The following is a 15,412-nucleotide window of genomic DNA, read 5'->3' on the forward strand; positions in this document are numbered from 1 at the left end:
TTTTGTATTTCTACTGTATCTGTTGTGATTTCTCCTCTTTGATTTCTTATTTTATTTATTTATTTAGGTCATCTCTCTTTCTTCATGGTGAGCCTAGCCAGAGGTTTGTAAATTTTCTTACCGTTTCAAAGAACGAGCTCTTGGTTTTATTAATTTCTTCTATAGTTTTTAAATCTCTATTTTATTTACTTCCTCGCTGATCTTTATTATCTCCTTCCTTCTGCTGACTTTAGGTTTTGTTTATCATTCATTTTATAATTCTTTTAGACGGGTTAGATTGTTTGAGATTTTTCTTGTTTCTTAAGGAAGACCTGTATTACTATGAACTTCCCTCTAAGAATTGCCTTTGCTGCATGCCATGGATTTTGTATGGTTGTATTTTCATTGTCATTTGCCTCAAGGTATTTTTTAATTTCTTCTTTGATTTCATCATTGACCCATTGGTTTTATAGTAGCATGTTGTTTAGTCTCCATGTAATTGTTTTTTTTTTCTCATTTCTGTGGTTGATTTCTAGTTTCATGCCATTATGGTCAGAAAAGATGCTTGAAGTCATTTCTGTACTCTTCAATTTGCTGAGGCTTGTTTTGTGCCCAAGTATGTGGTCAATCCTAGAGAATGTTCCATGTGCACTTGTAAAGAATGTGTATTCTGCTTTTTTTGGATGTAATGTCCTAATTAAGTCTAACTGTTATGTTGTATCATTTAAGATCTCTGTTGCCTTATTGATTTTCTCTGTTGAAGATCTATCTTTTGATGTGAGTGGGGTGTTAAAGTCTCCTACTATTATTGTATTCCTGTCAATTTCTCCCTTTATGTCTGTTAGTATTTGTTTTATGTATTCGAGTGTACGTATATTGGGTGCATATATATTGACAAGTGTAATATTCTCTCCTTGTATTGATCCTTTTATCATTATATAGTGTCCTTCTTTATCTTTCTTTATAGCCTTTGTTTTAAAGTCTATTTTGTCTGATATAAGCATTGTGCCCCCCCCAACTTTCTTGTCCTTTCCATTTGCATGAGATATCTTTTTCCATCCCCTCACTTTTAATTTATCTGTGCTTTCCCCTAAAGTGTGTCTCTTGTAGGCAGCATATTGTAGGATCTTGTTTTTTTATCCAGTCTACCACTCTGTGTCTTTTGATTGGAGCATTTAGTCCATTGACATTTAAGGTAATTATTGATAGATATGTATTTATTGCCATTTTAACCTTGTTTTTCCATTGATTTTGTATTTCTTCTTTGTCCCTTTTTCTTTTTGTTTTTCCTTTTGTAGTTTAATGATTTTCTTTTGTATTATGCTTATGTTGTCTTCTTTTTGGTTTTTGTGACTCTATTGTATGTTTTTGATTTGTGGTTGCTGTGTTTAAGTATGATAACCCCTTCCTATATCTACTTGCTTTATACTGGTAGTCATATAGCCTCAAACACATTCTAGAAAAAAAAATCTACATTTTCTTATTCTTTTCCCCCACATTTTATGATTTTGATGTCCTATTTTGGATCTTCATTTTCATCCTTTTTCTGTTCATTGTGGTTATTGCTTTCACAGAATTTTTTTTATTTTTTTAATCTGTGTACTGTCTTATTTAAGTGATTTACTTTCCAATTGTGATTTTCTCTTTTCTACAGATTCTTGCTACTTTTCTATTTAAAGAAGACATTTCCATATTTTCTTTAGGGTAGGTTTAGTATTGCTGTATTCTTTTAGTTTTTACTTGTCTAAAAAATTCTTTATTTCTCCGTCTATTCTAAATGATAATCTTGCTGGGTAGAGTATCCTAGGTTGCAGATTTTTCCCTTTTAGGACTTTGAATATATCTTGTTACTCCCTTCTGGCCTGCATCATTTCTGTAGAGAAATCTGCTAATAGCCTTATGGGGGGTTGCCTTGCAATTAATTATTTGTTTTTCTCTTGCTGCCTTTAGAATCCTCTTTAACTTTTGCCATTTTTATTATAATATATCTTGGTGTAGGTCTATTTGGGTTTATCTTGTTCAGGACCCTCTGTGCTTCCTGTATCTGGATATCTGTTTCCTTCTTTAGTTTTGGGAAGTTTTCAGCCATAATTTCTTCAAATACATTTTCAATTCTCTATTCTCTTTCTGGGATCTCTATTATGTGTAGATTGGCATGCTTTATGTTATCCCATAGGTCTCCTATACTGCTTTCTTTCTGTTTTCATTTGGGTTTCTGTCTGCTGTCCTGATTGGGTGATTTCCATTATTCTATCTTCTAGATCACTAATTTGTTCTTCTGCATTATGCATTCTGCTATTCATAGCCTTTAGTTCAGCTTTTGTTTCTTCAAATGAATTCTCTAATTTTTCTTGGCTCCTCCTTATAGTTTCTAGTTCCTTTTTACAGTAATCTGCATTTCTGTCAATAGCCTTTCTTAATTCCTTCAGATTTTTCATTATCTCCTTTTTGAACTCGATGACTATTAGACTGAAGAGAGCTGTTTCATTGTTTGTTCTTTCAGGGGAATTATCTCGACCTTTTAATTGGGAGTGGTTTCTCTGCTTTCATTTTACTTATATTTCTGTTGCTCTATGAGTTTAGGAAGAACAATTATCTACTGTGGTCTTGGAGGACTATTTTTATGTGGGAACGTCCCTGTGTAGCCTGCATGTCAACTCATTAATATTTTTCGGTGTGAAGGCTGTTTTTAGTATGGATGACTGCCACCTCTTTCCTGAGTGTACTCTGGCCATTATCCCCTTGATAGGAGGTGTGACTGACGTTGTGGTGACCAGAGCCTGCACTGGATATTGAGCAGGGCCTCCTCTTTGCTCTGTGGCTGTCACTGACCTGTCCAGGGCAGAGTCTGCTCCCTAGTTGTTGGAGTAGAAGCCCCCAGCTCCATTTCTGAGCTGCATTTCTGATATGCAGGGTGAGGTGGACGGGATTGGAGTGCTCCCATGGGGAGAGAAGCCACTGAGTATTCCTCCACTGGGCCTGTTCACCTGTGAGCGTACTCTGCTATGTCACTTTCATCCATTAAGCAGGCTCACAAAGCACACTGTTGTTAGCACTGCCCTTTGCCCCTATGTAACCATGGGTATGCTGACTATCAGCCCTGGTGCTTCTCAGTCTTTGTTTTTCACAAAGCCACCAGCACAGGGCCACTGAAGTCAGGTCCCAGGACTGCAGTCATCACACACCTGGACCCACTGTGGGAGCTATGGGGGCATCTCAGACCCTGGCCCAGCCCAGCCCCCATGTGTACGTGCCCACAAAGCCCACAGCTGCTAAGGCCAGACCCGTCCCAGCCATGGGAGCACCAGTTGTCCGTTCAGATGTTCCACAGGCACTGCATTTACAAAGCCAGCTGCGGAGGTGTGAATCTGCAGTTTGCATAGCCGTGGGCAAAGATTTCAGCTCTGCTTCCTAAATTGCACAGCCCCTTTTGTCCTACCCCATTACTTGGAGATCTTTCTTGTCCTTTCAGATGTTTGAGGTGTTCTGCTAGTGTTCAGTAGGTGTTCTGTGAGAAATGTTCCATTTGTACATGTATTCTTGATGTATTTGTGGGAAGAGATGAGTTCCATGTCCTACTACTCCACCATCTTGATTCCGATCCCCTATCCTTCCACTTTTTGAGGAGGTGCTGAGGATTTATTGTTCTGGATGTCATGATAAACTCTGGGATGAAGTTTAAATGGCTTTATCCTTTTGGTTGAAGGCAGGCAAATAACAGTGTTACATCATGGTGTCTTAGCTTTTTGTCAGTACCAGCTAGTTTCTCAGTATCTCCAACTTTATAATAAAGTAATTGATTTGCTTAGCATTTAAAAAGTTACCCTATCTACCATTTTATATCTGTACATAAAGATACAACACAAGGGCTTCCCTGGTGGCGCAGTGGTTGAGAGCCCGCCTGCTGATGCAGGGGACACGGGTTCGTGCCCCGGTCCGGGAAGATCCCACATGCCACGGAGCGGCTGGGCCCGTGAGCCATGGCCGCTGAGCCTGCGCGGCCGGAGCCAGTGCTCCATAACGGGAGAGGCCACAACAGTGAGAGGCCCGCGTACCACAAAAAAAAAAAAGATACAACACAAGCTGAATGCTATCATTTTTCCTTACCTATGGGTATATATGTTTGTTTCAAGAGTAGAATACAGCCTCATTAGTAAGAGTATCTCTAGTCTTATATTAAAATGAAAATCATTCATTTTTAATTTTTGCTTCTCTACTTTTGTAAAATTATGACATCTCCTGTTGGCCCTTTAACTATTTAGAGTATGGATGACTGCATTTTTTGGCATAAATTATTTTTAAATATGGAGTAATATCTGCACAGTCCTAGGGATACTGGTTATTATCTGATAAGTGGTCCTCTACTGATAGTGACCTGTAAACCCTAGATTTCAACAAGTCCACTATGTATTCCTCAACAAAAGTGAGGTGACTTCAGATATGACCAATTTAAGCTTCTTCCATCCCATCAGTAATTCTGTATAAACAAAAGCAATGCATAAAGGTTTTCCACTTTGTAATAATTTAAAAATCACACCAGTTAATTTTTTTAATTTTATTCAGGGAGCAAAAATAAAACAGTAATCACTTTTTTACACCACATTAGGATAAGAACACTTCATAATTGTCATCATCAAATTTACCAGGTATCAAAGAGTCTTGATTTAAGGTCACATGGCATCTCAGTCAATTGTCAGAGTTCAGTAGTTTTCACCCTGAAGGGTAGTAACACTACCGTGTTAATTCAATCAGAAGATATTCCAAAAGAGAGCCATAAATTAGCCAGAGCTTATAGTAAGAGAATGACTGGTATTAAAGAAGGCTAAACCTAAAGTATGATTATATTCCTGCTACTTCCTGTCTTTGCATTTAAGGATTACTTTTACCCTGCCAGTAGAAGTAGGAGCCCTGAAAAACTAGACTAGAGCCATTCCTTGGTGTTGCATGTGTGAATAAGGAAAAAAAAAAATCTCAGGATCTTTTATATGTCTTGTACAATTTGATATGAGGTGTTTAATATCAAATAATAACCTTGAAGAGGTTTTTACCTTACTTTTTGTTTTTTGGTACTTTCTGGCATGTTCATTGAATCTCATCAAATAAAGCCTCACTGAAGAGAGCGTATCTTTAAATTCTTAGCATAATTTCTGTTTTGTGCAGAGCAGCTGGAGGGGATGATGGGCCTTTTCAGTCCTAAAGCTAAATTCCCCACCATTGCCCTAAGCAGACCTTCACTTCTCCCCAAGAAAATTTCTGAAGAAATAAGACAGCTGCTTTTTTCCAGGTACAGGCAAATATAGCTGAAAGTTGTTGTGACCTTCTAGTATTCGACTCATATTGTCTCTACAATTCCACCTACATTTTCTAAACTATCAGCACTTTGAATTGGCAGAGCTGCCCTTCCTGTCTCTGAAACGCGTGCGCTCACATTGGCACCATTGCTAATAAGGAGATTTAAACCTGAGGATGACTCATTGTTAATGACCCGTCTTATGTACCTCTTCCTCTTTCCAGCCACCAGAGCACACAAGGAGCTAAACAAGCAAATGACTCTAAAGGAGAGTTGGGGTTCCTAAACCCAGGTTTTATCACTGAACTCAAAAACCCACACACACCTTCTCCCCTCTTCCTTAGGATGAGAACGTTTTAACGGACCTCTGCCCTCCTATCAACAATACAGTTGACCCTTGATCAACACCAGTTTGAACTGCCTGGATCCACTTATTGCAGATATTTTTCAGTAGTAAATTCTGTAGTACTACACAATCCATGGTTGATTGAATTCACAGCTATGGAGGGCCCACTGTAAGTCATACTCGGCTTTTCAACAACAAGGAGGGTGGGCATCCCTAACCCCCTTCTTGTTCAAGGGCCAACTGTATTTGAAGATACTCAGAGGGAATTTATCTTCAAAGTTATCTTGAATGTTGTTTATTTTCATAACCTAAAGAGATCTTGTAAAACTCCAATGGGATATTATAGTGAAGCTGAATGTTTTATAGAATCCTTCTTACTTGCCAGAAATGCTTGTTTTATGTATCTTTATGAAAGAATAATTGTCAGGCAAGTGCACTAAAAAAGGTATTTATTTTTCTAGGATATTGAATCAGTCAACCCCAGGGACAAAAACATGGGTAATGTTTTCAAGTACTCATTTTACCTTCCCTTTGAAGAACAAGTTAATATTTTAAAATGCAAGTTAATCTTTAACTTAGGTGCATTTTCAGTAGAAAGCATGATTTTTTCAAAATATGTTAAGAAATTGTCATTAGTGATAGGCAATCAATCAGCTATCAAACTAAAGTTTGGCCTTTTAGGAGCTATTGTAAGACCCAGGATGATAATTAATTTAACACTGGAATAATTGGAACTTTAGCAGTTTTTGGCAGAGTGCTTCTCTGTGATGGTGAGTATTCTGGAATTTCCCCCCAAATTATAAATTTTATTATTATTATGTTGAATCTTTGGCAGATGCTTTTTTAAATAAGAAAAGAATCAAAACCTTTCCCCGGTGTGCTATTAAAGGAATTTCCCTCTCCATAGCCTTGTGTATTAAGTTATTAAAGCTTGATCCCAAAGTGGTATTTCAAAATCATTCTTAAAAGTGTTAGTAGGATCAGCATCACCAGTGATCTAAAGTAAAAATATGTCACTTCTCTGAATTTTTCAAACACTGTGTGATGAATGATCTTGGGGAAAACGAGCTGCTTGAACTTCTTTTAAATTCTAGGGACCGACATGGCTTTCATTGTATGTGCTATATTAGAGAAGAATACAACAGAGAAGGGCACTACATCTTAATTTATTTTTTTTATTGAAGTAGAGTTGATTTACAACGTTGTGCTAATTTCTGCTGTACAAAAGTCACTCAGTTATACACGTATATACATTCTTTTTCATATTCTTTTTCATTATGGTTTAACACAGGTTATTGAATATAGTTCCCTGTACTATACAGTAGGGACCTGGTTGTTTATCCATTCTAAATGTAACAGTTTATATCTACTAAACTCAAACTCCCAGTCCATCCCTCTCCCTCCCCACCTCCCCGTTGGCAACCACAAGTCCGATGTCTATGTCTGTGAGTCTGTTTCTGTTTTGTAGATAGGTTCATTTGTCCCATATTTTAGATTCCACATATAAGTGATATCATATAGTATTTCTCTTTCTCTGTCAGACTTCACTCAGTATGATGATCTCTAGTTGCATCCATGTTGCTGCAAATGGCATTATTTCATTCTTTTTTATGGCTGAGTAATATTCCATTGTGTATATATATATATATATATATATATATACACCACATCTTCTTTATCCATTCCTCTGTCGATGGACATTTAGGCTGTTCCCATGTCTTGGCTATTGCAAATAGTGCTGCTGTGAACATATGGGTGCATGTATCTTTTTGAATGTAGTTCTGTGTGGATATATGCCCAGGAATGGGATTGCTGGATCATATGGCAACTCTAGTTTTTTTAAGAACCTGCATACTCTTGTCTGTAGTGGTTGTACCAATTTACATTCCCACCAACAGTGTAGGAGGGTTCCTTTTTCTTCACACCCTCTCCAGCATTTGTCATTTGTAGACTTTTTGGCCATTCTGACTGGTGTGAGGTGATACCTCATTGTAGTTTTAATTTGCATTTCTCTAATAATTAGTGATGTTGAGCATCTTTTCATGTGACTCTTGGTCATCTGTATGTTTTCTTTGGAGAAATGTCTATTTAGGTGTTCTGCCCACTTTTTCAATTGAGTCGTTTTTTTTTTTTTCTTTTGGCTGCATTGGGTCTTTGTTGCTGTGCATGGGCTTTCTCTAGTTGCAGCAAGTGGGGGCTACTATTCATTGCAGTGCGCGGGCTTCTCATTGTGGTGACTTCTCTTGTTGCGGAGCATGGGCTCTAGGCACGTGGGCTCAGTAGTTGTGGCTCGTGGGCTCTAGAGCACAGGCTCAGTAGCTGTGGTACATGGGCTTATTTGCTCATGGCCAGTGGGATCTTCCCGGACCAGGGCTTGAACCTGTGTCCCCTGCATTGACAGGTGAATTCTTAACCACTGTGCCACCAGGGAAGTCCCTGGTTTTTTGATATTGAGTTGTATGAGCTGTTCGTATATTTTGGAGATTAAGCCCTTGTCGGTCGCATTGTTTACAAATATTTTCTCCCATTCTGTAGATTGTCTCTTTTTTTACAGTTTCGTTTGCTATGCAGGCACTGCATTTTAATTTGGCAGCATCTAAGACTCTCCAGGTGTTGGGATTCAACTATAGCTTATGCGTTCTGATTGTCATTTGTCTGTTCACTTTGATCTGGCACAACGAGCATTAATACTTACTTATCTTTTCTAAGGACAAGGCCTCTCTCCCCCCCTCCTCCTCTCTCTCTTGCAACATCTAATTTGTTAGAAGGAAAGATGATAAACTAGCCAAGGAAAACCTAAACCTTTGACTTTAGTGTATTGGCGTCATAAACACCATGTTTTGTTTTGTTTTTTATTTAGTTTTTCGTTGTCAGAGCATCTTGAAGTGGCAAGTTAGTGATTTGCTTAGCTTTTTCTTAATAACATAAATGAAATGAGAGAAAAGTAACCAGGATACATTTTCTGACTTTGGTAAAAGGACTATGACTCATCTTGTTAAAGGCATGCAGGGATCTTAATTTCAGAGAATAACATATGTTAGTCCCAACTGTTTCTATATCCATTGTGATCATGACAAGATTTGGAGAAAATGTTGTAAAAGCATATTTACTTTCATTCTATTCATTTTATGGAACAGAATAGTCCAGGAAATAGACACTGAGTGGACAATAACATCATGCCATTACTTAAATTACTATAACAATTAATGTGTTGGCAGGAACTTACCTTGCACCTTTCAGGGGTAAGCCAGCTTCATTTTGCATAACTCTAAAAGTTTTTTTTTTTAAGTTACTTTTTTGAAACCTGATTCTATACATATCAAGTCTTCTTATGATTTATTAAGAACCTGGGGAGGTGTAAGACTTACATATAAGGAGTAATGGACTTTGAAGAAAAAGAGGTTTCTAAGTGGCTCTTGGGGTACAATTTAAAGGGTACAGTTAAGATAATGGAGTGAGGGATATAGGCAATGGTTTCACTAATTACTTAACTGTCAGATTCACTTGCTTCTCTAGTTTACAACAGAGGTAATCATTTAATACACAAGACTTTGGTGAGCTAGAGAACACTCAGCAAGAAATGGGCTGGCAGTGGGAAAAAATATCACTCAAGAATAAGCACAAATAAAAAATCAACTTCCAAAGGCTCTTGATACCAGTGATTTTCCACTCCTGTTGGGATTTTGATTTCTTTCCAGAAGAATTGCAGCAGTGGCCTCCTGCCAAAGGAGAACAATATTCAGCTTATAGTGCCAACTGCCACTTATAGCTATCTCTCCAGTGGTAGAAGCCCCTCAGATTTTTATATCTGCTGCTTATTAAAAAGCTCTTGACTTTCCCTTGGCTCACTGATCGAGGAATGCCTGGGAGCCTACATACAACAGGTGATCCCGTTTCTGTCAAACAAATGCCATCACACTGTGGGTAGGTACAGAAGGCTAGCCTGGGTGGCCACTGATTCCTTCCACCAATTCAGGCTAGCCTCTCATCAGTATACTGTAACTTATTTAGATTTTGCGGCACGTGTCTGAAAGTCAACATAATAGGTGTAGATGCTTCCAAAGGCCATTCTTTTCTTTCATTGGTATCCAGCCATAAAAATCACTTGCTTTCATTGTCTGTACACAGCCCAAAATATCAAGATAGCTATCACACAGCCCATACATTTCTGACCTTGTCCTCTCTGTCCTCTTCCTTTATGCTCCTTGTTTATCAGAATGTCTTCATAAGTGAAATGACTCTGGTAAGAACCTTTACCTCGTGTTTAAATGAGAAAGTAAGTGATGGAGTTTGCCATTTCCTTTCCATATCATCCTTCACTTAAAGCAGTGACTTTGTGTTGGAATCACATGGAGAGCTTTAAAAGATTCTAGTCACATTTAAGTTTAAAAAACACTGATTTAAAAGTTGCACCAGTTATAAAATAAGAATAATGTTTTGCCTTATTTTGGTAACCATATTCCTCAATTTTTAAACATTCATACTCTAAGAGTATTTGTTTTGCTTTGAAATACAGTGCTTCATATTGTGTCATGAATATGGAAGTGACCACAAGTAAGAATATATGTGATCTTACATATACAGAAAAGTATTATGAGATGAGGTAAAGGGTGGGAAATATACCAATGCTACTCTGAGTTCATAATTGAATAATCACTTACTCTGCCTTAATTGCCTCATCTCCAAAATCTGAAGGTTAAACCAGGTAGGTCTAATACCTTCTGGCTTCTTTCTCTGATCCTATCATCAGTACCACTTCATTTCTGAGGATACTGATTTCTCCATAGAGCTAGGTGGAAGGGGATATTTAAACCCTCTGGAAATATTATATTTAAACAGTATCAACTTACTAATAAGGCCATGTTTCTATGATTGTAATTATCCGGTTGTAGCAAGACAGGGCAAGTGTATTTATTTTCTCCCTTTCTCCTCAGTCTTGTCCCTCCTGCCAGATTTGTTGCAACAACTCATTCAGTGAGACCAAAAATTCCTTCTTTGGTTAGTAACTGAATGGCTGAATTACATTTATCAATTCAAATGGAGATGATTATAATTAATTATTTAATAAAACAAAAGTAAGTACGAAGAAAGATCATTTTCCTAGATTGAGTATTTTTAAGGTTAATAAAGATATGTAAAGGTTAGGTTAGACGTTTTCTTAAACTACAAACTGTTGTCATTTTTGAAATGTGTAAGCATTTGTTTGTATAAGTAATATGTATTCATTGTAGAAAATGTGGACTCTTCGGGAAAGCACAAAGAACTAAATAACTTACTGGTATTCCAACCACTGAGAGAGATGCTCTTTTCACAGCTGGGCTTATTTCTTTGCTTCACAAATATGAATTCCTTTTAAAAAATAAAATTAGGAGCAAATTATGTATACAAGTTTCTGACTTGCTTGTTTAAATATCATATTGTCTTTAAATATTATAGATATAAAAATATATTCATAATATATTAGGGAAATGCTATAAGTAATAACCATTCCCTCAAACTTAGATATAACTCATGATTTTGAGACCTATTGGGAATGAGGAAAACCAGGTTACCTTGTGCGAATTTGAGACTCTTGGATGGCTATACAGTGAGCATCCTAATCATCTTAGCTAACATAAAAGGGATGCTATTTAAAAGTAGTTTAAAAGGATTCCAGTCTGTTGAAAGATCCCCATATATTGTAAAGTCTCATTGTTTGCGGCCCTATTCTGTGGGTCCTGCCTGTGCCCTGTGGCTCGTTGTCTGCCTACTGAGATGGCTAGGCAATCTTGATTCTCTGTGGTCCTCCCAAGGTTGAGATTCTGTCTGGAGATCTGGACTTCCTCGCCTGGACCCTCCTGTAGGTGCCCCAGCCTTGCCTCCTGACCCTGCATGTAGTCACTGGTCTTTCAACCAAGAAGACCCCATACCTCACAACTTGGAATGCATGCACCTTGATCATGGAGCAGGAAGGCTTTAATCTCTGGGGCACCATGCAGTGTCACACGACTCTTCCTAAGAGATCAGCACAATAGCCTATAATTCATAAAAGGACCACTGTTGAGTTTTTCAAAATAAAGGTAGCCCATTCCTTTCTTCATGCTGGTAAACCTCTGGAACAGTAAGGCTGTTATCCCTGACCTTCAGCACTTCACGTATGTCTGTTGTCCAGGTTCAGATCACTGTGATCCTTTCTGTTCTGCATGTGAACACGTTTGAAGTTGTACACATAATGCATCAATTTCCATCCCTGGCTTTTCACAGTTGATTGCCCTGAAGACCTGCTGGTCTTATCTTCACAGAAGATTATAGAATATTATTTTTAGAGAATAATTATTTCCTCTCTGTGCATTTATGCTAATCACTAATTTGTATATCCATGTATAACTGATTTGCTCTGTTTTTAAGTCCCTGAAAATTCAGCAAGTTGCTGTTTTACCATTTATTTCTTTTGATTAAAATGTGTTTGATACAAACATATTTGTTCTTAGTTCACCTATTTTAAGTTTTTTACCATCAAGCTAAAGGCATGTTACTTGTTCGTATTGGCCATGCAGTTTCTGTCATATTGATGGAAGACACTGATAACTATCTGAAGATTAAAAACTGTAGTAATGTACTTAGTACAAAACATTGTTTAATGTGCTTGAGACCAAAAATAATAACTCTTCAGGGTTCTTTTCTCTCCTGGTTTTCAGGGTGCTGGTTGCACAGCCCTGGTGGTAGCTGTGGTCGCAAGGAAGCTGGAACTTACCAAAGCAGAAAAGCACGTGCACAACTTCATGATGGACACTCAACTGACAAAAAGAGTAAGTTACCACCCTTGTATCTCCCAGGGGAATATTAGTGTTTTTTCTTTCTTTGGTTTAAATTTTCATTTTATTTTATGTTGGAGTACATAGTTGATTTACAATGTTGTGTTAGTTTCAGGTGTTCAGCATAGTGATTTAGTTATACATACACATATACCTATTCTTTTTCAGATTCTTTTCCCACATAGGTTATTACAGAATAATGAGTAGAGTTCCCTGTGCTATACAGTAGGTCCTTGTTGTTTATCTGTTTTATACATAGTAGTATGTATATGTTAATCCCAAACCCTTAATTTATCCCCTCCCACCCCTTTCCCCTTTGGTAACCATAAGTTTGTTTTCGAAGTCTGTGAGTCTGTTTCTGTTTTGTACATAAATTCATTTGTATGGGGGCTTCCCTGGTGGCGCAGTGGTTGAGAGTCCACCTGCCAATGCAGGGGACGTGTAACGCAAAAAAAAAAAAAAAAAAAAAAATTCATTTGTATCATTTTTTTATATTCCACGTATGGGACATCTATGGTATTTGTCTTTGACTTACTTCACTTAGTATGAGAATCTCTAGGTCCATCCATGTTGCTGCAAATGGCATTATTTCATTCTTTCTTATGGCTGAATAATATTTCATTGTATATATGTACCACATCATCATTTTTTTTTTTTTTTTTGCGGTACGCGGGCCTCTCACTGTTGTGGCCTCTCCCGTTGCGGAGCACAGGCTCCGGACGCGCAGGCTCAGTGGCCATGGCTCACGGGCCCAGCCGCTCCACGGCATGTGGGACCTTCCCGGACCGGAGCACAAACCCGAGTCCCCTGCATCGGCAGGTGGACTCTCAACCACTGCGCCACCAGGGAAGCCCCCACATCATCTTTATCCATTCGTCTGTAGATGGACATTTAGGTTGCTTCCATGTCTTGGCTATCGTAAACAGGGCTGAAATGAACATTGGGGTGCATGTATCCTTTCGAACCATGGTTTTCTCCAGATATATGCCTAGGAGTGGGATTGCTGGATCTTATGATAGCTCTATTTTTAGCTTTTTAAGGAACTTCCATACTGTTCTCCAAAGTAGCTGCACCAATTCACATTCTCACCAACAGTGTAGGAGGGTTCCCTTTCCTCCACACTGTCTCCAGCATTTGTTGTTTGTAGATTTTCTGATGATGCCCATTCTGACTGGTGTGATAACTCATTGTAGTTTTGATTTGCATTTCTCTAATACTTAGTGATGTTGAGTATCTTTTCCTGTGCCTCCTGGCCATCTGTATGTCTTCTTTGGAGGAATGTCTACTTAGGTCTTCTGCCCATTTTTGGATTGGCTTTTTGTTGAGTTGTATGAGCTGTTTGTATATGTTGGAGATTAAGACCTTTGTCAGTCGCATCATTTGCAAATATTTTCTCCCATTCTGTGTGTTGTCTTTTCGTTTTGTTTATGGTTTCCTTTGCTGTGAAAAAGCTTTTAAGTGTAATTTGGTCCATTTGTTTATCTTGTTTTCATTTTCAGTACTCTAGGAGGTGGATCCTAAGAGATATTGCTGCAATTTTTGTCAAGGAGTGTTCTACACTTTCCTGGAAGAGTTTTATGGTATTTGGTCTTACATTTAGGTCTCTAATCCATTTTGAGCTTATTTTTGTGTACAGTGTTACAGAAAGTTCTAATTTCAGTCTTTTACATGTAGCTGTCCAGTTTTCCCAGCATCACTTATTGAAGAGACTGTCTTTTCTCTATTGTATATTCTTGTCTCCTTATTGTAGATTAATTGAACATAGGTGTGTGGGTTTATTTCTGGGCTTTCTATCCTGTTCTGTTGATCTATATTTCTGTTTTTGTGCCAGTACCATACTGTCTTGATTACTGTAGCTTTGTAGTAGTCTGAAGTCAGGAAGCCTGATTCCACTGGCTCCATTTTTCTTTCTCAAGATTGCTGTGGCTATTCAGGTTCTTTTGTGTTTCCAAACAAATTTTAAGACTTTTTGTTCTAGAACTGCAGAAAATTGGGAATTTAAAAGGGATTGCATTGAGTCTGTAGATTACCTTGGGTAGTATAGTCATTTTGACAGTAATTGATTCTTCCAATCCAGGTACATGGTATATTTTTGCAGCTGTTTGTGTCCTCTTCAATTTCTTTCATCAGTGTCTTATAGTTTTCTGAGTACAGGCTTTTTACCTCCTTAGGTAGGTTTCTCCTAGGTATTTTATTCTTTTTGATGCAATGGTTAATGGGATTGTTTCCTTAATTTCTCTTTCTGACCTTCAGTTGTTTGTTAGTGTATAGGAATGCAAGAGATTTCTGTGTATTAATTTTGTAACCTGAAACTTTACCAAATTCATTGATGGTCTTCTGGTATCATCCTTAGGATTTTCTGTGTATAGTGTCATGTCATATCATGTTTACTTCTTTTCCAGTTTGGATTCCTTTAATTTCTTTTTATTCTCTAATTGCTATGGCTAGGACTTCCAAAACTATGTTGAATTAAAGTGGTGAGAGTGGACACGCTTGTCTTATTCCTGATCTTAGAGGAAATGCTTTCAGCTTTTCACCATTGGGTATGATATTAACTGTAGGTTTGTCATATATGGCCCCTATGTTGAGGTATATTCCCTCTCTACACACTTTCTGGTGACTTTGGTGAGTTTTTATCATAAATGGGTGTTGAATTTTGTCAAAAGCTTTTTCTGCATTTACTGAGATGATCATTTGGTTTTTATTCTTCTGTTTGTTAATGTGGTGTATCACACTGATTGATTTGCAAATATTGAAAAATCCTTGCATCCCTGGGATAAATCCCTCTTGATCATGGGTGTATGATCCTTTTAATGTACTGTTGGATTCAGTTTGCTAGTATTTTGTTGAGGATTTTTGCATGTATGTTCATCAGTGATACTGGCCTGTAAGTTTCTTATTTTGTGGCATCTTTGTCTGGTATCAGGGTGATTATGGCCTCATAGAATGAGTTTGGAAGTGTTCCTTCTGCAATTTTTCAAAATAGGTTCAAAAGGATAGGTG

The 15,412-nt window shown here is 37.7% G+C and overlaps 1 protein-coding gene across 1 annotated transcript in view; it reads left to right on the forward strand.

The window, feature by feature from the left end:
• Positions 1 to 15,412, forward strand: part of KCNN2 (potassium calcium-activated channel subfamily N member 2) — a 183,189-nt gene that overhangs the window by 144,805 nt on the left and 22,972 nt on the right. Inside the window, exon 5 of the mRNA XM_079916639.1 lies at positions 12,293 to 12,403. Coding sequence (XP_079772765.1) covers positions 12,293 to 12,403 — 111 coding nt within the window. The remainder of the gene's footprint in view (positions 1 to 12,292; positions 12,404 to 15,412) is intronic.

This window comes from Stenella coeruleoalba (assembly GCF_951394435.1).
Source record: "Stenella coeruleoalba genome assembly, chromosome: 3".
Classification (NCBI taxonomy): domain Eukaryota; kingdom Metazoa; phylum Chordata; class Mammalia; order Artiodactyla; family Delphinidae; genus Stenella; species Stenella coeruleoalba.